Source organism: Giraffa tippelskirchi, chromosome 5 (genome assembly GCF_054371585.1).
Source record: "Giraffa tippelskirchi isolate mGirTip1 chromosome 5, T2T-mGirTip1v1.2.pri, whole genome shotgun sequence".
Classification (NCBI taxonomy): Eukaryota; Metazoa; Chordata; class Mammalia; order Artiodactyla; family Giraffidae; genus Giraffa; species Giraffa tippelskirchi.
The window spans coordinates 66,017,873-66,045,336 of record NC_137279.1 but is presented as its reverse complement, the minus strand read 5'-3'; the positions used below and the strand labels follow the sequence as shown (position 1 = coordinate 66,045,336).

Sequence of the window (27,464 nt, the reverse complement as noted above, 5' to 3'; positions counted from 1 at the left end):
TTATAAACACTACCTAAAATAATACATAAAAAAACAAACAGACCAATAACCTGGAAGTGTTATTACCTATTATCCATTTACTGAATATAATTCTTTATACATCTATTATACATTAAAAATTTTTTTTCTTACTTATTATTCCAACATGTTAATGTAGAAACTGTGCTGGGGTCTTGAGTTGGCAATGAGTTGGCAATGTGGCAAAGAGTTGGCCAAACACATAGCATGTGGCATTTCAAAATTTCTAATCCAATTCTTAAGTCAAATTCAGTCCTTTCTCCCCTTTTTATTTCTAAAGTTAATATACCATGGTTAGAGGAGTCCGTTCCATATCAAATCCAACTGAATAATAAAAGCTCAGTCATATAATATTAAGGTTAATGTGATTATTTTTCATGGTTCTTTTAATTTTGACCAGCTTTTGTAAAGAATGCATTTGTAATATTATAAAATATACCACTGGTCTTAAAAAATTTTATAAACTAATTTGTAAACTAGTAAGACTCATAGAACAGTTATCTGCAAGAGTGGCAATTTATTCTTGGCCACATATGTATACCCTATCATCACTGCTTCTATTATTAATACCGATAAAATAGAATTGCTATGTAGTAAGAAATATGGCAACTAAATACCCCCCTCCCCACCTTCCAAAAAAAGAACAATGTCATCACTTTAATTTTATTAGGAGTCACAATATTTTTTATTTAGGAAAAATATTTCCTTCAATGTTCATCAGATAATGAATCTTATTTAAATGAATGATTTACTTTTACTTTTCTGTGTAGACCAATTAAAAAGTATGCCTCTTTCCTTTCATAAGCAAACTCTGTTTGTCTAATTCTGCATGGCAGATAAGAAATTAATACTTTACTTCCTTCTACTTGAAAAATTATGAAATTTTCCTCATTATGAATCAGTTATTTCTTTTGGACTGTTATCATGCTGCTGTTGAAAGAAAAAGTTAGTAAAGGATATGGATACATGGGAAACAGATCATAAACTATAAGACTAGTTTATAAGGAAATATATTAAACATTCTTTAAATATTAAACAAAATATTCCTACATTAAATAAATAAGACTTGAATTTGTCATGTGGAACCATAGGCCAATACCACCAATAATGGGGATGGTCTAGTGCAAAAGGTGGCCACAAAAAAAAAAAACAAAAACAAAAAATGGAGGCGATGACACAATATTTAATTGTTTTCACATTTAACCAGTTTCAATCCTTTTTGAACATAAAATTACCTGAAGGACTTTTTAAAAATACCGATGAATGGGTCTCATCCCAGACAAATAAAATCAGAAACAGGATTCAGGTAATGGAATTTTTTTAAAGGCCCCCCAAGTGATTCTAGTATACAGTCAGGGTTGAAAGCTGCTGATGGAAACCCACAAGCTGCTGCCTGTTGCCTGACTCGGAAAGGTATCCTATGAATGAAGAAAAGGAGCTTTCTTTTACTGGTGGGACAAGACACAGGTGTCTCCAGTTACTTTTGGATAAATAAGCTTACTAATGTGTATTTCATTTTCATCAAAATATGTGCATAGGACTCTTCATTCACTGTAACTCTATATTTTTAAGCTCCAAGATCAAGTAGAGTCAATGCTTTGTAATAAACCAGTTATACTAAAACTCTACCACTCATTCATGCACATGAACATTACTGAATGCCTACTATGTGCAAGGCACTGTGACAGGCACTGCTACAGGACCTGGAGTCATGAGAGAGGAAGAGTGACTGGCCAGAAGCTTGTTTTTTTTCCCTTAGAATTAATGGCTATAAAATGAATTCCATGGACCTAGATAAGGGAATGAATTTTTAAAAAATGAAAAGAAATTAAGTATGCATTAAGGGTATGATTTTAAGATACATGAAATAGCATATCTGTACTTTTCCTAATGTTATTTCCGGAGCCTTTGAATATACGTAAGGCAAATTCAAGATAGAAAAATAAACCCTATTGAAAGTAGATGTTCTTAGTCATAACCACACTCTGTCAAAGCAAATTTCATATATAAGTATAAATACTAAAAATCTTTATAGAAAGGTAGTTCATGTCCACTTGTAGTAGTCTTAACAAGTAATCTTACATTAAAATATTACAGATTCTAGTCCTTGACTATTTCATCATGGAGAAAGTTCATACAATACATAATTTATTTTGAAAACAGATTTATATACTGAGAAATTCTTACGTGAACAAATTTGAGTTTTCTTTTCAAGAAGGATGCAGAGAAGGTAAGAAGGGGGGCGGGGCACAATCTGTTCAAATCTTATACATATCCTAAAACCTAATAATTTAAAATGCTGACTGCTTTTTTCCTGAAGAACCTAGTAAATTCCATATGAATAAATACTATTCCTATTCATTACTGACATGGACTTTTGTGGTTACTTAAAAAATAAATAATAAGTGCTTCTCATTTTTATGACAGCATTAAATTTCAAAATGAGGCTAGGTAAGGTCAGCTTAATCCAGAAAGGAGCTAAATGTCGGGGGAGGGGGAGGACGGGAATGGCATAAGATGAATGATCAGCAACAATTCTAGTGGTAAAAACTCTTTAGGGGAGTAAAGGGTCTAAGTTGCTTTTTAAGGAATAAAAGATGTATCAAGACTCAAGAAAAATGCTCATTCATTGTACTTTGGAGGCAATACTCTGTCTAAAGTACAGAAGTAGTAAAATATTTTACTAAGTTAAAATATAGGTTTTATATTTTATACGATATTGAATACGCACATAAAAATACCAGTGTTTTCATCTTGTTTCTGTTCAGACACTTAATTAAGCAAATATGTTCTTTGGTGTCTGGGAGAGTTATCAATATTAAAGATAATGGAAGATAAGAACATGCCTAGAAATAGAAGACTCAAAATCCTATACCATATAAAGGAAGAATTGAAGGTGGACTTATGAGAAAAAATAAAGTTATATTGCAGAAGGACTTACACACTTCTTTCCCCCGAATCATATTCTGGCTCCCAAAATAAAAAGTATTACAGCCTATTAGGTTTTTAATCTGTGTTTTGAGATTTTTCAAGTGGAAAGATACCACAGATAGAAATATATCACTATAAGTTTTAAAATTACCAAAGTCAGTGAGAAGAATGTACATTCATTAAATGTATTCATTGTAAGTAAAGAAGTCTTGAAAAACTGAACAGCTCAACCAAAGCTGAAGAATTGTTCTTGATTTTTCATTATTCCTTTTTAAATAAAGAGCAAGTATAGTACACATACAGGCTGACATTTTGATTCATTCAAAATAGTCACATCCCTTTGCTTGGTTTTTGAAGTTTCAGAGACTAAAATTTAATACCATTCATAACATAGTATTTTCAATAAAAGGAATTAAAGAGCAATGAAAAATCAGAAGCAAGATGGCTTAGAGAGCCTTATAACCTTTACATATACACACATTTGTAACCTGTATTTATTTTCTAGAGAAACAAATTTTAACTGATGCTAATTTAACCAATGGAGAAAAAACTTCTATCAAAATATACAATTTCCATTACAGACTAGAAGACTAATATTAAAAAAATAGTTGTAAGCCAAAAAGTTTGCTTATATGGATGACAGGCATCATCCCTTTGAAGCATAAATCATCAAGTAAGGTTATATAAAAGATCGATCCGTGATCTTCTTCATTTTTAAGTTCTTGATAAATTCATAAAGCTTCAGTCCCAGTCTTTAGAGCACGGTGTATCCGCGGTGTTATCGTCTTAATTCAGATTTCCAGAAAAGCAAGAAAACAAGTAACTCAGAATCTCAAGTGGGATTTGTGCTTTACCATGTACCTGAAAAATAATATTATAATAGGTCATAATGATTATAGGAATTTTAGAATCTTTAGACTACTACATGTAAAAGTAAGTTGGTATTTTTAAAGATTAAAATCAACAGTGGAACAGGATGTTTTGCTTTCTAAAAAGTAGATACTTTAACCTTGGGAATACAAAGATTCCTGAAGTAAGCCAGAAAAACCATTCATCTTATTAATTTCTACAATGTAAGAGCTTCTGGCTAGGATAATAAATGATTCTCTTTAATATATTATCAATTACAACCACTGGGTTATCTCAATCATCTCTGACTCTGAGGAAACACATAATATTTTGTGAGAGACAAAGAAAGTTACAGGCTTTAAAAAGTACCTCAAACGAGAAAAGGTTCAATGGTACTGTGATCATACGCTGTCCTTACTTTCCAATCATAAAACTGATATTACTGTAAAGGGCTTTAGCAAAAAACAATTTATACTAATAATTAAGGTAAATTCAAAAACCGAATTCCTTTCACGAGCTACCAGCTACCCATACCTCAAGTCGAGTCAGAAACCTTTCTCAAGGTGCTGTCAAAAAATGAAGGGACTGCTTAAAGCCAGTTCCTTGGATAGACAGAAAACAAGGTTCAGAAAAGTCACAGGGTTCATTAGAGCCAAATCGCAAAACCAAGACCAAATCTGAGTCTTTGAACTCAAGTTTAGTGTTCTCTCTACTAAGCTTTAAGCCCTTTCTCCCTTTGTTTCCAAAGTCAATACAACAAAGATATTTAGGCAATGTTTGAAAGGGGAGCTGGGTGATATGGTTTACAACTTTAAGGAACCTAAAATGCAACTGAGAAGACCGGAAAACTACTGCAATAAAGCAGAAGTAAGTGCATTTTAGGATCATGATTACCTATCCAATGTTTCCCAGAATCGTAAGAAAACTGGTCTGTCCAGATGACGTTTGTGATAGCTGAGTTCTAATACTGTTACGTCCCATTTTTGAACGTTTGGGTCCAGACGAACTTCATCATATTTGAGATGGAAGGCTTTAACTAGAAGTAGGAGAAATAATGTTCTTTATTCAAACTGCAATCAACATTATAAAAATATTTTATAAAGGAATAAAATACCAAAAAAAGACGTTAACCAAAAAACTTAAAAAAAAAAAAATTCAATCTTTCTTCTACCAACAAAGCTGCATTACAACCTAAGTGATCTCTGAAATAGAGGCTAAGCACTGTAGTTATCTCCCAAAACATTTAATTCAACAAAAATTTATTGAGGCTTATACACACCAGCCACTGGGGACTGCAATGAAGAATGAGGTAAAATAAAATGTATATGGATCCAGTGAAGGATAATAAGAAAAAGTCTACTCACATACAGCATGCTAAAGGTAGTAGAATATCACAGAAACACTGGAGAGTAGTTTACCCAGATTACGGGATTCAGAAAAGGCTTGGATAGGTAGGGTGGCATAAGAATTAGGCAAACACAGAACAAAAGCGACCCAGTTAACAAAAGTGTATGTTCAAAGAGAAACTGGTTTCATTTAGAAACTAAAGAAATTTAACAAAATTGCATCATGCAAAGTAACACAGGAAATGGATGAAGTATAAGACCACAGAGGTTCAGAGCAACGTTGGTCCTAAAGGTCACATTAAGGAGCTTGGATGGCTGCCTAAGAGACATGACAACTCACTCAGCTAAGTGTTTAGCAGAGACCAATGATACAGTATAAAATCTAGAGGAAAGAGAGACAGATCTGCTCTACTGGGGAGAAGATATACATGACAGAAAAGATTCAAGAGGTAATTAGCAAGTGATAGAACTAATGGGACATGGCAAGAAATGATGAAAAAGGAAGAAGAAAGAACTGGAAGGTCTCTAGAGAAGGTGACCTAGAAATAGATATTTACTTGATATAAAAAGAGTCTAGCAAAGATCCTGAAAAACAGGATTTCAGGCAGAAGGAACAGTTGATACAAAGGCCCTGCGACAGAAGCAAGCTCAGAATGCCCTACCCAAGAACAACTCTCTGTAGGCAATGTCGTGTAGATCCTACTCAGCCATGGTAAAAAAAAAAAAAAAATCTGAAATTTATTTCAAATGTGATAATAAACCGCTGGGCAGTTTGAGACAAGAAGGTGAAATTATCTGATTTTCACTTTCAAAAGATATCTCTGGGTGTTGGGGAGATCAGAGACTCTCGGACAAAACTTCCCAACAAGTGTCTGCTGCCAAGCTTTACAGGCGACCACAAAACACTGACTCAGTCTTCCTCCTCGATCGTCTATCCAGCTGGGCCATCCTCGGCAGTTTACCACTGTATCTGCAATCACTTTATCATCAGTCGAGTGTTAGTTTTACCTGTGCACATGGAAGACGTTTTGCTTCTCTTTCATTTTTCACTTTTTTTTCCCCCAACATTCAAGATATAAACATTACTATCACCACTATGATCTAGTATTAGGAGTTTCTAGAGAAAATGATTGACTGTCAATTGTTTTTAGTAGCTACTTGATAGACTGCTTGTTTCATATCACTTTCAAGCTTACTGGCTTTTGATGTTAACAATTAATCAAGGTCTAATTCTTGATTAAAATACAAAATAAACCATTTGTGACCCTCTAATGGCTATTTCAAATCCTCAAAGGCCATGCTGTGAAAGCGCTGCACTCGATATGCCAGCAAATTTGGAAAACTCAGCAGTGGCCACAGGACTGGAAAAGGTCAGTTATCGTTCCAATCCCAAAGAAAGGCAATGCCAAAGAATGCTCAAACTACCGCACAATTGCACTCATCTCACATGCCAGTAAAGTAATGCTCAAAATTCTCCAAGCCAGGCTTCAGCAATACGTGAACCGTGAACTTCCAGATGTTCAAGCTGGTTTTAGAAAAGGCAGAGGAACCAGAGATCAAATTGCCAATATCCGCTGGATCATCGAAAAAGCAAGAGAGCTCCAGAAAAACAGCTATTTCTGCTTTATTGACTATGCCAAAGCCTTTGACTGTGTAGATCACAATAAACTGCGGAAAATTCTGAAAGAGATGGGAATACCAGACCATCTGACCTGTCTCTTGAGAAACCTGTATGCAGGTCAGGAAGCAACAGTTACAACTGGACATGGAACAACAGACTGGTTCCAAATAGGAAAAGGAGTACGTCAAGGCTGTATATTGTCACCCTGCTTATTTAACTTATATGCAGAGTACATCATGAGAAACGCTGGGCTGGAAGAAACACAAGCTGGAATCAAGATTGCCGGGAGAAATATCAATAACCTCAGATATGCGGATGACACTACCCTTATGGCAGAAAGTGAAGAAGAACTAAAGAGCCTATTGATGAAGGTGAAAGAGGAGTGAAAAAGTTGGCTTAAAGCTCAACGTTCAGAAAACTAAGGTCATGACATCTGGTCCCATCACTTCTTGGGAAATAGATGGGGAAACAGTGGAAACAGTGTCAGACTTTATTTTTTTGGGCTCCAGAATCACTGCTGATGGTGACTGCAGCCATGAAATTAAAAGACGCTTACTCCTTGGAAGAAAGGTTATGGCCAACCTAGATAGCGTATTTAAAAGCAGAGACATTACTTTGCCAACAAAAGTCTGTCTAGTCAAGGCTATGGTTTTTCCAGTGGTCATGTATGGATGTGAGAGTTGGACGGTGAAGAAAGCTGAGCGCCGAAGAATTGATGCTTTTGAACTGTGGTGTTGGAGAAGACTCTTGAGAGTGCCTTGGACTGCAAGGAGATCCAATCAATCCATCCTAAAAGAGATCAATCCTGGGTGTTCATTGGAAGGTGTGATGTTGAAGCTGAAACTCCAATACTTTGGCCACCTCATGCGAAGGGTTGACTCATTGGAAAAGACCCTGATGCTGGGTGGGGTTGGGGGCGGGAGGAGAAGGGGACGACAGAGGATGAGATGGTTGGATGGCATCACCAACTCGATGGACATGGGTTTGGGTAGACTCTGGGAGTTGGTGATGGACAGGGAGGCCTGGCGTGCTGCAGTTCATGGGGTCGCAAAGAGTCGGACACGACTGAGCGACTGAACTGAACTGAACGGCCCAAAAAATACATAAACATTATTGCTAAAGTATTTGCTTTTACAAATAAAGGTCTCCTCACTGAGTATATGGCACCCCACTCCAGTACTCTTGCCTGGAAAATCCCATGGACAGAGGAGCCTGGTAGGCTACAGTCCATGGGGTCGCTGAGAGTCGGACACGACTGAGAAACTTCACTTTCACTTTTGCCATTCATGCACTGGAGAAGGAAATGGCAACCCACTCCAGTATTCTTGCCTAGAGAATCCCAGGGATGGCGGAGCCTGGTGGGCTGCCATCTATGGGGTCGCACAGAGTCGGACACGACTGAAGCGACTTAGCAGCAGCAGCAGCAGCACTGAGTATATTGTTTATTTTGAATTTAATTCAAATTAATCAATTTAAACCAGTTGATTAAAGGGACTGTACGTTATGGATTCAGAAAAGCCATTTTCAAAATACTTATTATATATGTAAAAAATATTTGTTTCTTTAAATTTTTAAATCAAATGAAGTCACTATTGAGTACTCTCTACTCTGCTCATTACATGTTTCTCTTTTCTGATCTTCTCATTATTTGTTTTAAATCATTCTTAGAAATACATGAGTTATAATTTTTAAAATGAATTATCTAAAGTCACAAGGGCCAATAATCTCCTTTACTGATTTCAATAGATTTAGTTTACATAACATTCATTTTTCAACAGAATACACAATTTTTAAATTAAAATTGAATATCAGAGTTCAAAAAGTTTAAGTCACAAAATGAGAAAACAGTTTCTTTCATCACACAAAGTATCTTATTAGCATGAAGCAAGTGTGGCAAGCAAACTTAAACCAAGACATCACCATAAAATATCTTTCTTACTTAGAAAAAGACATAGTTTTTAAGCCTCACCAAAAATAGGAGAAATGTTTCTTTTATAATTAGACAGTTATCTGGGAGTACTAAAGCAAAACTTTACACAATTTGTTGTTGCTCATTTTCTGCATACTGCATGACTGTTGTCAATACATTTTTTGCAGAAACAAAAGAACAGAAAAGGTGCTCTTATATAGCATTTTGGTAGATAGATGGTGGTATGTAAAATGACAAAGGGGCAGCATAATAGAGAATATTATTAAATCAGAAAATTTTCTCAATTATAACTAAAAAATTTGAAGAAATTGTCATTTAAAAATCTTGGTCAACAAATGCATGTAACCACTTGAAGCATAAAAAATAGTTTTTTAAAAAATCAGTATCAAGCTCAAATTTATCATAATTTTGAAAAGATTTTATTTGGCAATTTTATACAGTTTAATATTTAAGATCTTCTCTAAACCTCTGTATTTTATTATGCAGCATGAAGAAAATACATTTTTTTACCAAGTATCCTCAGTCTACCCCTATGCTATATAGATATTATCATTTTCCATGTAGGTTATGGAAGAAAGGTGAGAAGCTAGAATAGTCAAGAGTTAATTTACGGCAAGGAGGCAGCTAAAAGCTAAGGGATAACGTATTTCTAAATTTCTGGCTTATGCAAATTACTAAAAACACTGAGGAAAAGAACAGTCTGGGGATGATGGAGAATGTAAAACAGATTCCTCTTGGAACAGGCAGAGTCTGATGCACCAAACGGACTTCACAGGGAGCCACCTGGTCATCGGTGAGACAGGGAGGCCCAAAACATCAGCCAGAAACATAGCTTAGAACTAAGGACAGAGCTGGTAACTGAAAGCCACCAGATCTCCTCCAGTGAGTGTCTATTATAATTAAAGTAGAAGATAAGTGAGAACACAAAAATGTCACTGATGTCACTGAAAGCCAGAGGAAAATAGCTAGAGTCTGAGTAAATGTAACAAGCCCTCAGAAAAGAACATTTCAAGAGGAGGAAATGGATCAAGAATAATCTGATAAGGAGACCAAAAGTAGCCAATATTTGGATCCCTGTGGGAGCAGTTCAGTGGGTGAGCAGGAGAGTACCACCACAGTTGCCTGAGATTCAAACAGACAGCAAGACAACTGTTTCAAAGGCTTGGCTGTGGAGGGAAAGGAGAGGAAGCTAGAAGAAAAGGTGAGGGAAGAGGAAAGGGTTTTTTCCCATGTGTTTTAGATGGAAGGGCAAGAGTACTTTCATTTTAAATGCTGTTTAAGTAAAGAAGGAAGGCTTAAGAGAAAGAGTAATTCATGGAAGAAAATCATAATTGTTAACTGAAAAAAAAAAATCTCTAAGTCCGTATCTAAATTTCTGAAGACTACAGATCTGAACAAAACCACAATTAAAACAGTTATATTCTTAATGAAATTTGGAGAATATTTTTATCTCCAAGACATTCTAATCATTTTTTATTACGGTACTATTCAACAAGGCAAGCAAGTAGGTAAAACACAACAAAATTACTGTTCAGTGACATTTTGCTTTCATTAAAATTCCCACTCTCTCTGTATCTTTGACTTCTATTTATCAAATCTGTGCATTACTCAGGTTTTGGAAATAACACAAAAAACTATCATCCTATTAGCATTCCTTTTTAAAACTGAATGAAGGTAGGAGAACGATGATTAAAAGCTTTCAAGCTTGGGCAATTTTCGGCCTAAGTGGTACCACTGACAAAAACTAAACTTCTTTATTTAAAACAACAAACAGCTGGATTTCACAGTAGCACAATCTACATTCAAAATAACTAAAGTTGTTATTTCTAACAAACATACTTGTTTCATGAGGCTGCTTTTTAAAACATGGTTTTATTATTGATACTAACTTCACTGGGTACTCAAATAATAATTAGAATATCCCTACGAATAAAAGGGCTTCCTTGGTGGCTCAAATGGTAAAGAATCTGCCTGCAACACAGGAGACCCAGGTTCAATCCCTGCATCAGGAAGATCCCCTGGAGAAGAAATTGGCAACCCACTCCAGTACTCTTGCCTGAAGAATTCCATGGACAGAGAAGCCTGACAGGCTACAGTTCATGGAGTTGCTATTCAGTCAGACTTTAATTCTTCTACTTTTGGTGTATCAATAATGCCAAAATATGACCAATAAAAGATATGATACATGAAATCTACACATTTAACAGGTATCTAGAAAATGCTTCCCGATGCCAGGCTCTTTTCTGTGCTGACGACACGAGAGTCAATGAGTCAGGCCACGCTGCTCGCATCCTGGAACTGGCATTACAGCCAGGGAGGACTTACAATACAGATATAAAAATGAGGTCAAGTCAAGCAACAAACGTTACCATGAGATCACCAGGAGGAAGTAATAGCTACTTCCAGGATGGTCAGAGGAGGGGGCTCCCTAAAGGAGAGAGTAATTGGCTGAGACCTGAACAAACAGAAAAGGGCCAATTCTGCTGCAACCATTTCAAACAGTGGGAACAGCAGGCAACAGTCAAGTGGCACTGTTAGTTCAGCAAAAGTCAGCCTATTTAAAGACTGGCGATCAATTTTACATGTATGTACATGCAATAAGATTAGTGATTTCTAAGCAACCTACAAAGTAATTATTAATGTTGAAACATAAGCAATAATTCACTTTTAGATATAAATACACAGAAGAAAATATTAATATGCCAAAAAAGACTTTAAAATATTTCACAGGTGTTTAAAAATAAAAATATTTGGTACTTAATAAGAATCCTTTGATATACATATCACATGTGCAGAGCCATAGATGGCTCTTTCTCTTAAATAATAAAGCAAAAACATTTCTACATTAGATACGCAGTAAAAATAAAGAGAATCTTACTTTTAGCAAATATGTCAACTGGTGATCCATCAGGCAAAAGCCACGGCCAACCTTTGAACTGCCACGCAGGACCTTGCACGAAAACTGCTACGACCCGGTCCCTGTTAGCGGAGAAGAGGAAAGGGAAGAGCAGAAACTGAATAGCTCAGGTATTCTCAGTCACTACAACCCTTAGGCAGAGTCTCACCATCATTCCTGCAGTAGAGTCCCCTGTCCACATTTCTGTGAGGGAAAACACCATGCTGCATGACCATCACTTCTCCGTATGTTACACCAGTAGAGTACGTTAACGACTGCTACACTTCCCATGCACTGTTTTTAACACCTAAGTCATTCAAACATAATTAGGTGCACAGTCCTTACATGAGATTCTTTTAGCCTTTTATCTCTGCCCCATCTATTAAATTGGTGGGCCTATTTTTCTAATGTAATAGGGAACAATAGTGTACCTGTTAAATGAAAAAGTTGGTTTTAAAATAAAATCATTTAAAATTCAAACACATCTTAAACATTTCACTTTAATTAAAAATATTATAAATTATAATAATTCACTATTTTGAATTCACTATTCACTAAAGCTCCAACAGTTTATTTTGAGTTCTTCTGATTATTCAGAAAATAATCTTTGAGTATAGAAACCACCTAAACGTTTAAATTTTTTCAATTGTTTTACAACTATTTCATTCACTCTAAATTCTCTACTTTGTGTGTGTGTTTGTGTGTGTGTTTGTGTGTGTGCGTGCGTGCACACGCTAAAGCAACTTGTTTTTAACAGACATTTAACTTTCTTTTCCTAAAAAAGCACAAATCTCTTTCTAGGCCCTTACATTTCATTAGTTTACAAAATATTAATTAACTTGAGAAATTATAATGAAAACAACTACCATAAACAGTTTAAGCCTACAACTAAAGAAATGGAAACAAAATCATAACATTAACAATAATAACTAACATTAGTAAGATTTACTACAAGCATTCACTACGTACCAGTGCTGGTCTACACAGCTTACTCATGTCTATACATTTAACCTTCAAAATAATCCTGTGAAGTAATCTATTATTACCCCTATTTTACAGAACAGCAGAGTATGCTGGAGACCAGGAGGCAGGAAGTGGGGAGGGAGGAGGAGTGTGGAGAAGAGGAGGGTATGAAGAGAGAGGGGGGGGGAACCAATGACTGACCTTGTGCACCAGTCACACTACCGTCCTATATGGGGACTGATAAGTCATGACAACAGCCAACTCACTGTTATACTGGAAACAGTTTTGACCTCATGACTCCCTTAAAGGGCCCTGGGAATGCCCAAAGGACCACAGACCATACTGTGATAATCACTGCATTAGATGGAGACTCGACGCATCCAAGAGAATATTAAGCCAAGGTTACTTTCAAGTTAAAGACCTACAACAACAAAGTTACTATGAAAAACCACAGCTTAAAATTCTTAACAGCTCAAAATCTCTTAAGGTTAAAATTAAATCTTAAATTAAAAATTTCACTGGATATATGCTCCACACTGCATAAACCATCTTTGGGAATGGAGCACACTATTAAACGGCCTCTTAATTTTATGATGTAACTTGCAGCACACACTAGTTGAAGGACAAAGGCGCCGCCCAACAAAAGGGAATTTGTCAGACAGAGGTCACCCAGATCCTTCTGTGTCTCACAGGGTCAGCAGGGAGCAGGATAATAAAAATACTACTCCCAGTGAATTCCCGAAAGGACAATTAACAGAGAAGAGAAGAAGAAAGGTAAGGAAAACACTTTCCCTAGGTTATGACACCGATGGCCAGGGCCCAAGCTAATATACAACAGCAGTACAGTGCACAGTGATGGCCCTTGCACACTGTATGACTGCTTTCTGCAAACATGCGCAGAGATGCAAATGACATAACTTTCTACTTATTACAAGTTTTAAACATATCTGAATTCTCATCTTACACTTCACATATAACTCAAAGTATCTCTGTTAGGTACTAGGACAGAATTCTAATACGAGAGCCCTTGATTCTTCACTAAAATTTTTAACATACTAGTATTCTCACTGGCTTGATTTTCTAATATCTGAAGACTAAGGAGTATGTCAAAGGTAAATTTCAGCTAATGAGTCAATGTGTTACACTCTCTGTATCAGAGAGAAGCACACTCGGATTGTGTATTTTTATTCTGGCTTAGATTAATGAAATAATTTAAGGTAATTCATGTATCTGAATATATAGGCACTTTATATTATAAATAGCTCAATATTTTATCAAAGGATATTTTAATTCAATAAAAGAGCTGAACTGGGATGATGATGTTATTATTTTCACTAAATTATTCCCTGACAATAAAAGTAACAATGCTTCCACTTACCATTTCTTTACCAAGGAAAATTTGAATTCTCCAAATCAAAAATCTAAAATATAAGCCCTCTAAAACAACATTAGTCTACTTGAAAGTTTTGTTCCAAAAGCTGATCCAGGATAAGTGGACAAGTGGAAAGACTTCTTACTATTGTCCACAAGTTCACGTTTCTTCTTACAGAAGTCCAAATTATATTTACTTAATACTAGAATGTTAACATTATTGATGACTAAATTAGACACTAACACAGGATTCAAGGATAGAATTCAATATCTAGAATTCATGATAAAATTTTCTATTTGTTAATTACACAAAAAATGAAGGACTATGTAAATGCATCCATTAACTTACCAGTCCTGAGGCATTAATTTAAGGGGCTGGTCGACGACTCTGTAAGGAACTGTGACACTAATGGCAGTGCCCCCTGGTTGCATCTGGTCTTTTCTTCTCTGAATTAGAGTTTCATTTTCTCGTTGGCAGCCTTGTTTCTTCTTTTCATCTGATGGAACAAATCTTTTAAAAAAACAGAGATGAGACAAAATGATCCCACAACAATCACTTAATGAGAAAAGAAACTGTACTTTGAAATTACTTTTAAAATGATAGTTTTAAACCAAAAACATTATTTTAAAAATAAACTCACTCTGCATGTACAGAATATGGGTCTTTCCTTTGCATGCCAAACAGAACTCAAGCTCACTTACGTGAGAAGTCGGTGTGTGTGAATCTCACACTCAGACATAATTTGTGTGGGTGTGTGACACTTAGCATTCCCGATGGTTCCATACACAACCACACTAATCCTTGATTTTCTCAAATGCTAATAAAAGGGAAATTTTACTATAAATCAAAGATCACTTGAAATGGAGCTGATGTGGCTAGATATAGACAGGTGATTCAATCCATCAAGGAGTGTCACCAAATACCCCTTTCCACACGGTAACCACCACGCCCACCAAGATACAGAACATGTGCCAACAAACTGAGAGAAATTTCCTCCTGCACCCTTCAGTAATCCCTACACTTCCCCCCCGACAGGCAACCACACAACTCGGCTTTCCATCATTACAGGTGAATTCTAGGAATTTATATATGTGGAATCACACAGCAATGTACTCTTCCGTGCCCGGCTTCTTTCACTCAATTTAATGTTTCTGACATTTATCCATGCTGAGGGGCATACTGGTAGTTCATTCTTTTACTGCTGAGCAAAATTCTACTGTATGAATCTGACACAATCTGTTTATACATTCTCCTGGGGTACATTTGGGTGGTTCCAAAATTGGGGTTATTACAAATAAAGCTACTATAAACACTCTGGTATAAGCCTTTTTATAGACATATGTTTTCATTTCATTCTCTTATATAAATACCTATCAGTGCAACTGCTGGATCACAGGGTATGTTTAACTTTAAAAGAAACTGTTGAAAGTTTTCCAATGTGGAATAAATTATAAAGAACATTCTAAAGGCATCTCTGAGCTAGCTAGCAAGAAGTAAAGAATTCTTGGGCCAGAGAACTGAGTAAAGAATGGAACTCAAAAAGGTCATAACACTGCAGATTTTAACCCATGGAAGGCAGTGGAAAATTAATTAAACTTAAGTTTTGTCTTTTACTTTCACTAGACTCTTGGAAGAGGAAACAAAGCCCATATTTTGTTCAAGGTAGAGAATCTAACAGAAATTCCTTTCTTTCATAAAGTTAGGACTCTGGGGGTTAAGTTCAGTATAATGTAAACCAGAAATAAACCTACTGCCCACCCGTTTTCCTAACCTCATCTCAGCCCTAACCAACACCCTGACAATTGCAAGAAAAATAAAATCTCAGAATTGCAAATTGGACCTCATTTGGATTTAAAGCGAAAATTAACAACCCTGACCACAGTGGTTGGTTCAGAAATACACCTGTTACACTGTACAAGCCTGGTAAATAGGATTTAATCCCAGGATTTTTGCTGGAATTATTGGGAAATAAGCACTGTCTCTTTGTGGTGACTAGTAACTTGGGAGTTTTTAATATGTCATCTTTGCCCCTGAAGAAGAAGAACCTGCCTAAGAGATGGGGACACCAACTCCTGCTTATTTCATGTAGCACTGAATTCAACTGTGTCAGAAGCCAGGACTTTTCAGTTATGTTGAGCCAATTATTTTTACAATAAAGCTACTTTGAGTTGGTTTTTAATACTTAACACAAAAAGTTATCTAACAAAAACAACCAGACCTGCACAATTGACTGGATGGATATTTGCAATCTGGAGAAATATTCTGACATCCACTGACTCTAACATTATTTGATTTATTTACTCCACTTAACATTCTATGACTGTGAAGGAGTATGGGTAATATGATTTAAAGTCACCACTGTTTAAACAAGTACAAATCTCTAAAATAATTTCCTTAGTATAATATAAAATGCAAATGAGATGATATAGTTAGACAAGTTCCAGATTTTAAGTCTATATTATTTTGAAAAATGAACAATTTTATCAATATTTCCCAGATTAAAAATACAGTTTTCCTTTCTCCTAAATAAAAGGAGTTGAAATTTGTGGGGAAAAAGAGAATTAGCAATAGTATCTGGTGTTAAAAAAAAAACCTCAAACTGAGAATTTAATGTGAAGCGATGTTGGATTGGCTATGCCGCCAGGTACTTATCAGACATAAAAGCAAATCTTCACCTGCCAGCCATGAACTCCACGCAGTTCAACAAGGGGCCTTGACACAGGCTCTTGGCCGAGGTCAAGAACTGGCTCCAGTCCAAAAACGACCCTCAGAAGGAGGTGGAGCTCCGAAGCTGGATTGAGGACTGACCGGCCTCTCCATGGGCCCAGACTTTCAGAAGGGTTTAAAGGATAGGATCATCCTGTGCACACTCATGAATAAACTGCAGCCGGGCTCAATCCCTAAGACCAAGTACTCTATGCAGAAGTGGCACCTGCAGAAGTTGGAGAAAACCTCTCCAACTTCATTAAGGCCATGGTCAGGATGGCATGAACCCCATCGACCTGTTTGAGGCTAACGACCTGCTTGAAAGTGGGAACTTGATAAAGGTGCAGGTGTCTCTTTCTTGCCCTGGCCAGGAAGGCCAAGACAAAGGGGAGCCCTCTGAGTGCCCCCTCTACTACCAGGAGGAGGCGGGCTACTGAGACACCCGTGTGGGCTGTCTTCCCACATCATTGCCCTATCTGGGTTTTCGGGTTTTTCTGTTTTTTGTCTTGTTTTTCTACATGTCACAGTGCTACCAGTTAAGAGTCTGGGGGAAAGGGGTGAAGGCCATACCCAGATGCATGTGGGGTGGGAGTCCCCACCAGGGCAGCTCCAGGCATCAGGTTTCCCAGCAGACTTTGGGCCAAGCTGTTAGGTTAGGTGGGAGAAGAAACCCAGGCAGGGAAGGGAACTGGCCCTCAGTAGTTTCCGGTTACATCTACCCCACTTCTCTTTTTTCTGCCAAACAGTCTGTGGTTTCTGTACCCACATAAGTTTCAGTGAAATGAAAATACTTTTGTTCAGGGGAGGGGGGGGGGGCAGAGGTGATGGGAAAGGGTGGATGCTGAGAGAAGGTCAGGCCACAGTCCCAAAATATTTTAGGTCTGATGGATTTCCCTAGGACCCTTAGACCACCAATCCTGGCCCCTCCCAGAAGCCCAGTGGGGACACTGAGGCCCAAGCAGGACAGTGGAGTTCTGAGTGCTTGAGACAAAGCTGGCCCCTGCTCCCCCCACCAAGTACTGTACAGGGACCCCCACCCAGAGGCCCCCACAGGGATCAGCTCCTGCCCAGGAACCCTGGGACCAAGAAATAATGTGAAAATACCAACTGTGGACCAAAGGAAATAAAACCTCTTTGGGGGCCAGGGGGGGAGCAAATCTTCATTCTGGAACTCAAAGAATTTCTACAAGAAAATTCCAAGGAGAATGAACAGAAATTACTAAATGAAAACCACTAAATGAACAGTTAAAAAAAAAAAAAAGAAAATCCCCTAAAACACAAGGAAATGAGGTATCATGAATGAAACAAGCCAAAAGAAAGCGATTGGTAAGGACTTCCAATGATGCAGCTATCAAAGACCAAACTTGTAAAACAAGCCTGCAAGTATGTAGAGGGAAAAAGAAATTATTGAAAAAAGGCGAGGGGAAGGGAAGGAGCACCAAAGATTTGAAAAAGAACTAAATAGAACCTCTAAAATAGAAATAATAAGATACCTGAATTTTAAAATGAAATGAACAGACAACATTAGACTAGGAGATGGCCAAAGGAACAGACAACTAGAAGTCTTCAGAAATGATCATGAATGCAAGTGACAGAGAAACAGAAGGAAAGTAGAACTGTGTAACAGACATACATGATGAAATGAGAAAGTCTATAGTATGCCGCATTTAAATCCCAGAAAGAAGAGAGAAAAAAAGGGGGAGAAGAAGGTGGGACACAGAGATAATGTCTAAAGAGCCAAGACTTTGTGACCTGATGAAAAAAACACAAATCCACAGATTCAATTCTGATGAATCCCAAGATGGGATATGTAAGAAATCTACACCTAGGTATAGCAGATAAACAAATTTACAATGACCATTAAAATAATAAGATAAAGCAGATATCCTTCCAAGTACTCATTATCACAGCTGACTTCTGATCATCAAAAAAGCTACTATAGAAGATGGTGCAATAACATCTTCAATGTAATAAATCAATTCCTATACAGTTTTCCAAAGTGGTTGAACCATTCTGCGCTGCTGTTGCAGCTGGGTACATGAAACATTCATGGTCCAGTGTGAGCTTCTGTCTGCTCTCCTGCATGCTCTTCCCCAGGCCTTAAGTAGTTCCCCATATGCATGTGCTGAACAGTGTTTGACTGATGCAAGGGGAACTCTCAGTCTAACTCTGGAGCACTCCCTCTGTGTAATCTCTCCTCGCTGGAACTCTGCCCTGTGCGAGGACTGTCATGGCTAGAATCACAAGCACCATCCAACCAGTTTATTTTGAATAAGTTCATGGTCCCAGTGAAACGTCTCTCAAGATCATGTTTATAAAATGTCAAAGCACTTAATACTTCCATAATAGAACCTTGATTTTGTTACTTAGAATGTTAAAGGTGAGGGCAGGATTTATTTTGTCTCATTTCATTTACTTATTGAAGGGCTAGAAAACTGAAGAATCCTTGGTTTCACATGAAACCAAACAGAATCTATGCCAACATGAGCTATGGGATACAGCCAGTACTATAACTGTGTGGAGGAGGTTTCAATTATGCATTAATTACATAGCAAAGCCTCAAGCTGACTCAAGCTGTAGGGGAGATGTCAGTTGCAATGAGGTGTTAAACAATGAAGGGAGTGTTTTAAACTTAGAAGAAAAATTAGGCATGATCAATCCAAAGAAGGTAGTCTGTTAAAACTGTTTGCTTTCTTGGTAGGAAGGCTAAGGAGAAAGATGCTAAAATTTAGTTTGTGACTTCTATGCACTACTTACTACTTTTATTATAATATTTTAATTATTATCAAAACTATTTCAAGAGGTGGGCAAAAACAATTATATTTCATATTTGCCCAACTGTGGATGACTTGAGTTGGACACGACTGAGCGACTTCACTTTCACTTTCACGCACTGGAGAAGGAGATGCCAACCCACTGCAGTGTTCTTGCCTGGAAAATCCCAGGGACGGGGGAGCCTGGTGGGCTGCCATCTATGGGATCACACAGAGTCGGACACGACTGGCAGGACTTAGCAGCAGCAGCAGATTACTTGAGGAACTGTAATTACTGAGTAATCCACAGCACTGTCTCAATATTAAACTCCACGAAAAAAAAGCCTAACACAATATAAAGATATAAAACCTAAAAATTCCTTCTTTCCATATTGTTATTGGAAAAAGGGTCATTGAAAATTTCACTCATAAGTATTAAAGAAAAAATACTATACACGTACACTTGTATGTGCCAGTTACATAGGATTTTATACAGCTATTTAAGTCACAGGCACTTAAAATTCCATTCTGCATCTATTAAAATCTGAGTCAGTAAGTATTACAACTTATTTTGCTACTCATTTTTAATTAGTTGTAAGTTATCTAGAAGCAGCATGATTTTCTTTTTGAGGTTGTTTTTGTTTAAGAACTGTCATCGTTATTTTACTGAGAAAGTTAAGCATCTGGAAATTTTAACACAGGATATAGGTTTCCTCTTTGCTTCTTCAACCAACTTTTACCAATTAATGTCTAGGTTAAAAAACTATGGTCCCTTTTTTAGCACCATCTGCTCGCAGCACCGCCTCTTGCTCCTCCCCACCACCCTGAGTTACTGCCAGCGCAGCTCGGGCCGCCTGGCTCCCCGTGCTAGCCACCGATATTTGGCATTTGTACAACACAGCATACATCGACAACAAAGAGCAGTCTGAACTTGATCAAGATTTGGATGATGTTGAAGAAGTAGAAGAAGAAACTGGTGAAGAAACAAAAATCAAAGCGTGTCAGTTGACTGTTCAGATGATGCAAAATCCTCAGATTGTTGCAGCCCTTCAAGAAAAGCTTGATGGTCTGGTAGAAACACCAACAGGATACATTGAAAGATTGCCGAGGGCAGTTAAAAGACGAGTGAATGTTCTCAAAAACCTTCAAGTTAAATGTGCACAGAGAGAAGCCAAATTCTATGACGAAGTTCATGATCTTGAAAGAAAGTATGCTGTTCTTTATCAGCCTCTGTTTGATAAGCAATTTGAGATCATTTATGAACCTACAGAAGAAGAATGTGAATGGAAACCAGATGAGGAAGATGAAAGTTGAGCGGAGCTAAAAGAAAAGGCCAAGATTGAAGATGAGAAAAAAGATGAAGAAAAAGAAGATCCCAAGGGAATTCCTGAGTTTTGGTTGACCATTTTTAAGAACGTTGACTTGCTCAGTGATATGGTTCAGGAACATGAAGAACCTATTCTGAAGCACTTGAAAGACATTAAAGTCAAGTTCTCAGATGCTGCTCAACCTATGAGTTTTGTCTTAGAATTTCACTTTGAACCCAATGAATATTTCACAAATGAAGTGTTGACAAAGACATATAGGATGAGGTCAGAACCAGATGATTCTGATTGCTTTTCTTTTGATGGGCCAGAAATTATGGGTTGTACAGGGTGCCAGATAGATTGGAAATAAGGGAAGAATGTCACTTTGAAAACGATTAAGAAGAAGCAGAAACACAAGGGACGTGAGACAGTCTGTACTAATGACTTGATTTTTCTGCCCCTCCTAAAGTTCCTGAGTGGAGATCTGTATGATGATTCTGAAACTATCCTCACTGCAGACTTTGAAACCGGTCACTTTTTACATGAGTGTATAATCCCAAGATCAGTGTTATACTTTACTGGAGAAGCTACTGAAGATGACGATGATGATTATGAAGAAGATAAAGAAGTGAATGAGGAAGGGGAAGAAGAAGGAGATGAGGAAAATGATCCAGACTATAAGCCAAAGAAGGATCAAAATCCAGCAGAGTGTAGCAGCAGTGAAGCAAGATGTATGTGGCCTTGAGGATAGATCCTGCACTGATCTACCTTCCACTTCCCTGGAAAGGATGAATTTATATCATTTGACAAGCCTATTTCAAGTTTTTTGCTGTTTGTTTGCTCATTTTTGTTTTTGCAGCCTAAAATAAAAATGTCATAGAATTAAAAAAAAAAAAAACTATGGTTCCTCCCCCTCCCTCTAGGGTATATACACCTATTAATCTAAAATACGTTTTACTTTTCTGGTTCTTGATTGGAACTTGGAAATGGGGAGAAGACAACTTGAATTTGTTTTAGAACCCCATCAAGCTCTCTAGCCAAAGCAAAACAATTCATATTAAAAATTACATGCAAAAATAAACTCAAAATGGATTAAAGATCTAAACGTAAGACCAGAAACTATAAAACTCCTAGAGGAAAACATAGGCAAAACACTCTCCGACATGAACCACAGCAGGATCCTCTATGACCCACCTCCCAGAATATTGGAAATAAAAGCAAAAATAAACAAATGGGACCTAATTAAACTTAAAAGCTTTTGCACAACAAAGGAAACTATAAGCAAGGTGAAAAGACAGCCCTCGGAATGGGAGAAAATAATAGCAAATGAAGCAATGGACAAACAATTAATCTCAAAAATATACAAGCAACTCCTGCAGCTCAATTCCAGAAAAATAAAAGACCCAATCAAAAAGTGGGCCAAAGAACTAAACAGACACTTCTCCAAAGAAGACATACAGATGGCTAACAAACACATGAAGAGATGCTCAACATCACTCATTATCAGAGAAATGCAAATTGAAACCACACTGGGGTACCATTTCACGTCCTTCAGAATGGCTGCTATCCAAAAGACTACAAGCAATAAATGCTGGAGAGGGTGTGGAGAAAAGGGAACCCTCTTACACTGTTGGTGGGAATGCAAGAGGGTGTGGAGAAAAGGGAACCCTCTTACACTGTTGGTGGGAATGCAAACTAGTACAGCCACTATGGAGAACAGTGTGGAAATTCCTCAAAAAACTGGAAATAGAACTGCCATATGACCCAGCAATCCCGCTGCTGGGCATATACACTGAGGAAACCAGACTTGAAAGAGACACGTGTACCCCAATGTTCATCGCAGCACTGTTTATAACAGCCAGGACATGGAAGCAGCCTAGATGCTCATCAGCTGATGAATGGATAAGGAAGCTGTGGTACATATACACAATGGACTATCACTCAGCCATTAAAAAGAATACATTCGAATCAGTTCTAATGAGGTGGATCAAACTGGAGCCTATTATACAGAGTGAAGTAAGCCAGAAAGAAAAACACCAATACAGTATACTAACACATATATGTGATATTTAGTCAATCGGTAAAGATAACCCTGTATGCGAGACATCAAAAGAGACACAGATAAATAGAACAGTATTATGGACTCTATGGGAGAATGGCATGGAAGCATGTAAATTATCATATGCGAAATGAATCGCCAGTCCAGGTTCAATGCATGATACAGGGTGCTCAGGGCTGGTGCACTGAGATGACCCAGAGGGATGGGATGGGGAGGGAGGTGGAAGGGGGGTTCTGGAAGGGGAAAACATGTACACCCATGGTGGATTCATGTGAATGTATGGCGAAACAAATACAATATTGTAAAGTTAAAAAATAGAAAATAAACTAATTTAAAAAAATTAAATAACCTTTTTCATTAAGACTTTAGTCAGAGTCTCTATAGTTTTCCCTAAAGGATTCAGATATAAAAGAATATATTCTGTTTTTGAAAATTATATTTGAGACTATCTGCCAAGCCAATAGCACTGAAATTGAACATTTGTTTTCTCAAAATAAGAACTACTGAATCAGTAACTAGTAATTCTCAACAAAAGCTCCATGTCCTACCAAAAGAATAGTTAAGCCAATTACTTACTTCAGGTCCTGGAGAAGGTCCTTTGCATTAAGCATGGTTATTAAAGAGGTGGTAGCTGCAGGAATTATGATAATGGGTGTTCGAGATCCTATAAAGACAGAATTTTCAAGGCATCAAATAAGTTATTAAAAGGAATTATAATAACTTTCCTAATTAAAAAGTAAAAGCATGAAAATTTGTAATTTTCATTCTTTTGAGCTAAAAGATATTTTAAGCAGCAGTGATATTCAGACTAGTTAATGATCAGGATAGCTTGAGAATTAATCACTCAGAATGGACACCAAACACAAACATCTGCTACAACTGCATGAGAAGGCCATCAGCCCTGGTTTTGTAAGCAAGAGCTTACTTTTTAAAGCAAGTTTAGAGTCACATGCACAACCTTACCTTTCTTCTGATTTGGGGGAGGTCTGGCTTGAGAAACTGTAACAAAGAAAAAAAAAATCCAAATATTTGAGTGTTATAAAAATCACATTCTTATTTTCAAACTTACAAAGCAAGTAAGGCCAAAAATATTTGTATTTACATGACTCATTATAAAATTTGTATTTGTATATACAACTTTCATTTGTATTTATGACTCATTATAAAATTTTTTAATGTACTGCAAGTTTCTTAAATAATATGAAGCTATTTCTCTGCTTCAGAAAATCATTATAGTGCCTCAGCACTTCAACAATCAGTAGTTATAAGTAAAGTGGATATACAGCATTGCTAGGCACTGAGAATCTCCATTCATAGACGTTAGGGTACAGAAAAGGAGGCAAATAAATGATTTCTAAATTAACTGATTACTCTGTGATAAATATAAAAACACAGAGTACTAAGAAGATATAACATTGGGAGAAGGGCTGGGAGAGGGAAATGTAATTAATCTCTGTGGAGGAAAAACAAAGATGTTACCCCAGTAACTAAGACCTAAAATATTTACCTTTATCTCTCTTTTCAAAATTTTTGGGTTTTTTTAGTTAGTAATGAGTCATGTGAGGGTCTTTATTCTGGAACTGCCCATGTTATCAATAATTTTGTACGTTATAAAAACATGAATATTCATTTCTTTTCATTATTTATATATACAATTGACTTTATAATAAATAAAAACATTTGTTGGCATAACAATGGTAACATCAGTCTAGTTCAAGATGAATGTATTTTAGGATAGAAAGTGCTGCATGTTCAATTTTCAGTATTTATTCATACAATAAATTTTTACTGACTGCCTTCTATGTGCCATGTGCTGTGCTAGAATTAATTTTTTAAATCACAAAAAATAAAAAGTCAACAATTTAAAATTCTAATTCAACATCAGTTCTTAGACATACCACTTTCAAAGGAAAGTACACAGATCTTTGGAATATGTTCTATTTCAAAAGCAGTAAAATGCTACATTTTAACTAGTACTTTGTTCTCCTTTGAATAGCTATTTCATTGTGATAAAACATTATGGAGGCAGTAAAATGCTACATTTTAACTAGTATTTTATACTCCTTTGTATAGCTATTCATTGTGATAAAACATTATGGAGGCAGTAAAATGCTACATTTTAACTAGTTCTTTGTACTCCTTTGTATAGCTATTTGATTATGATAAAACATTATGGAGTCCAGAAGTATGATCTTGTAGCCACAGAAAGCAAAGAAAGATAAATACAAACACAAGTTCACGTGTATATTTATCAAAGTTTTGTCATCTTTCTTTTTGCTGAGAAAAAGATACTAAAACTTTCTTAAATTATTTTTAGAAACAAGATTCATGGATACATCAACTCATGGTATTGTACAATATATCATCTGCAATATAATACAATCTCAATAAACACTTGGAATTTGACAGAGGGATAAAGGAAAGGTGGGATGGACAGACAGATGTACAAACTGGAGACAGGAGTGGCTAGGAGAATGAGTGGGGAGAACAAAGCAATCTTTGACTGAAATATCAGATATACTAAGGAAGCCCATAATGGACTCAGGAATATAAGGAAAATTTCATTAAAATCAAGGCTGAGAAGACAAAGTTAGAAAAAAACAAAATATAAAAGCTCACATGCTAAAAATAAACTTTAGATGTTTAGTAAAAAAAAAAAAAAAAACTACAATTAAGGAGCAAGGCAGAGACACAATGATGAAGACGCTGAGGATGAGCTTGATCTAAAGGCAGGAGGAGGGAAGAGTGGAATAACGCTGAGTCCAGGAGAAGCGTGAAGGAAGGCAAGAGCCTGGAGTCAGAGCTCAACTCTGTCTCCATTCTGCCCCTTTCCAGACAATGACCCGAATGCCGCTCAGCCTCAGCTGTCCTCAGGCATAAAACAGAGACAATAATTTCTACATCTTGATTCTGTTGTAAGACTCATCAGAACAACAAAACAAGTTAAGCTCTTCTCCAGATCCTGGGCATATTTACTATTTACTGAACCTCACGGCCATGGTTGATGCTAAATGTACTGCAGAACTGCCACGACCACTGCCTTCAGCAAACGCCATAACTGACCACTGACAAGCTGAGAATAGGCAATTACTGTTACTGTACTTGCTTCCAAATAGAATTATATTCTCTCCTTAAGTATTTATTCAGAGCCTATGTACAGGCTATGTACTCTGCTAGGTTTTTATTTTTATAATGATAAAACAAAAATAATCCCTGCCCTCAAAGACTGTCCAGTAAAGGAGGGGAACCAGACCATAACAAAACAGGGAAACAAACACATAAAAACAAATCTGAATACACAATATTAAGGAACAAAATGAATGTACACTGATAGTAAAGTGTCCTTTAGACAGAACGCCTCTCAAAGGAAATGGCATTTCAGCTGAGATTTGAAGGATAAAAAGGAGCAAACTTGCAAAGAACAAGTGAAAGAACAGTCTAGATAAGAGGTAGGAATGTGGGCCAATGCCAAAGGCAGGAAGAAACTGTCCTGCTTATAGAACTGCAAATGTGCAGACAGGCAAAAGGAAGAGTGCAGTACAGGAGGTTAAAAATATATGTAGGAGCCAATTCATGAAGGGCTTCCTAGGTGACGTTAAGCTTGTATTTAAATTCTGTTAGAAAACCCTGTAACTTTTAAGCCAGAAAGTGACATAATTTGATTTTCACATTACACTTTCTGTAAGGGAAAAATAATAATTTTAGTTAAGAGATCAAAGGAGGTCAACCCCCCCCCAAAAAAGGGAGGGGGACAACTATGTAAGCAGCAAGCTCAGGACAATCACCAATATTCTACAGTGGTGCCACCCAAGTAAGTGTAGTTAAGGCAAAGGTTTTCAGTAAACTTTCCAAGGCCGGCTGAATAACATGCAATAAAAGTGAACAGCTAGAACACTGGCCATGCACCCGGATGCTGTTAACAGTACTATACTCTCAACTCCTACCTGTATCTTGTTAGGGACCAGAAATAAACAGGTCAGGGCCTAATACTTCAAGATGCACTAGTCTAGAGAAATGATGGTAGCTTAGACTTGAGTTGTGGCAGTGGAGATAAAGAGAAAATAGATAAATACGGAATACAGAAAAGGTAAATTTGACAAAACTCACTGGTATATTAGATGAGAAGAATAAGGAAATATGAAGAATAAAGAATAACTCAAGTTTTGGCCTTAAAAAACAGAGTTGATAGTGGTGTCATTTACTTGTGAAGAAGCAGAAGAATGTGAAGACCTCGTGGGGAAAATACCAAAGAAAAAAGGTTTTAAGCCAGTTTTAAGATACCTATGGCACATCCAAATGTTAAACAATTAATATAAGACACCAGAGGTAAGAAGAACTGGAGACACAAATTTAAAAGCCATCAGCACATTGATTTAAAACTATGGAATGAGGCAATCCACCTACATTCTGAAGTGGATGACTGACAGGGCATAAGAAATCTGTTTAAAGTATACAAAGGGCTAACTCTCTCTCAATCTCACGTGCAGATCTTAAGATAGCAGATAAACTAGAGTTATAGGGTGATGGGTATCACCTACCCACATCAGAGTATCTGTAAGACAGAAGTAATGAATGAAAGCCGGAGAAGGGACTTATGCATTGTGTACACATTAGAAAGAGGCAGCAAGAGCAAGGATGTGTGCAGGAGATTTAATCTGGCTAAAAATGGAAATGACATTAAATTCCACTATGGAGCTTATCAAATGCTTGTGC

General features: G+C 36.9%; 1 protein-coding gene and 1 pseudogene across 1 annotated transcript in view; one reads left to right on the top strand and one right to left on the bottom strand.

Moving 5' to 3' along the window:
* Positions 1-679: 679 nt before the first annotated feature.
* CDC73 (cell division cycle 73) overlaps positions 680-27,464 on the bottom strand; it is a 90,561-nt gene continuing 63,776 nt past the window's right edge. The window contains exons 12-17 of the mRNA XM_081490299.1: positions 23,715-23,750; positions 23,328-23,415; positions 14,275-14,436; positions 11,574-11,674; positions 4,693-4,834; positions 680-3,810 (exon numbers count right to left, since the gene is read on the bottom strand). Of these exons, the coding sequence (XP_081346425.1) occupies positions 3,774-3,810; positions 4,693-4,834; positions 11,574-11,674; positions 14,275-14,436; positions 23,328-23,415; positions 23,715-23,750 (566 nt within the window). The 3' untranslated portion in view covers positions 680-3,773. The remainder of the gene's footprint in view (positions 3,811-4,692; positions 4,835-11,573; positions 11,675-14,274; positions 14,437-23,327; positions 23,416-23,714; positions 23,751-27,464) is intronic.
* LOC145507474 (nucleosome assembly protein 1-like 1 pseudogene) lies at positions 20,298-21,437 on the top strand (annotated as a pseudogene).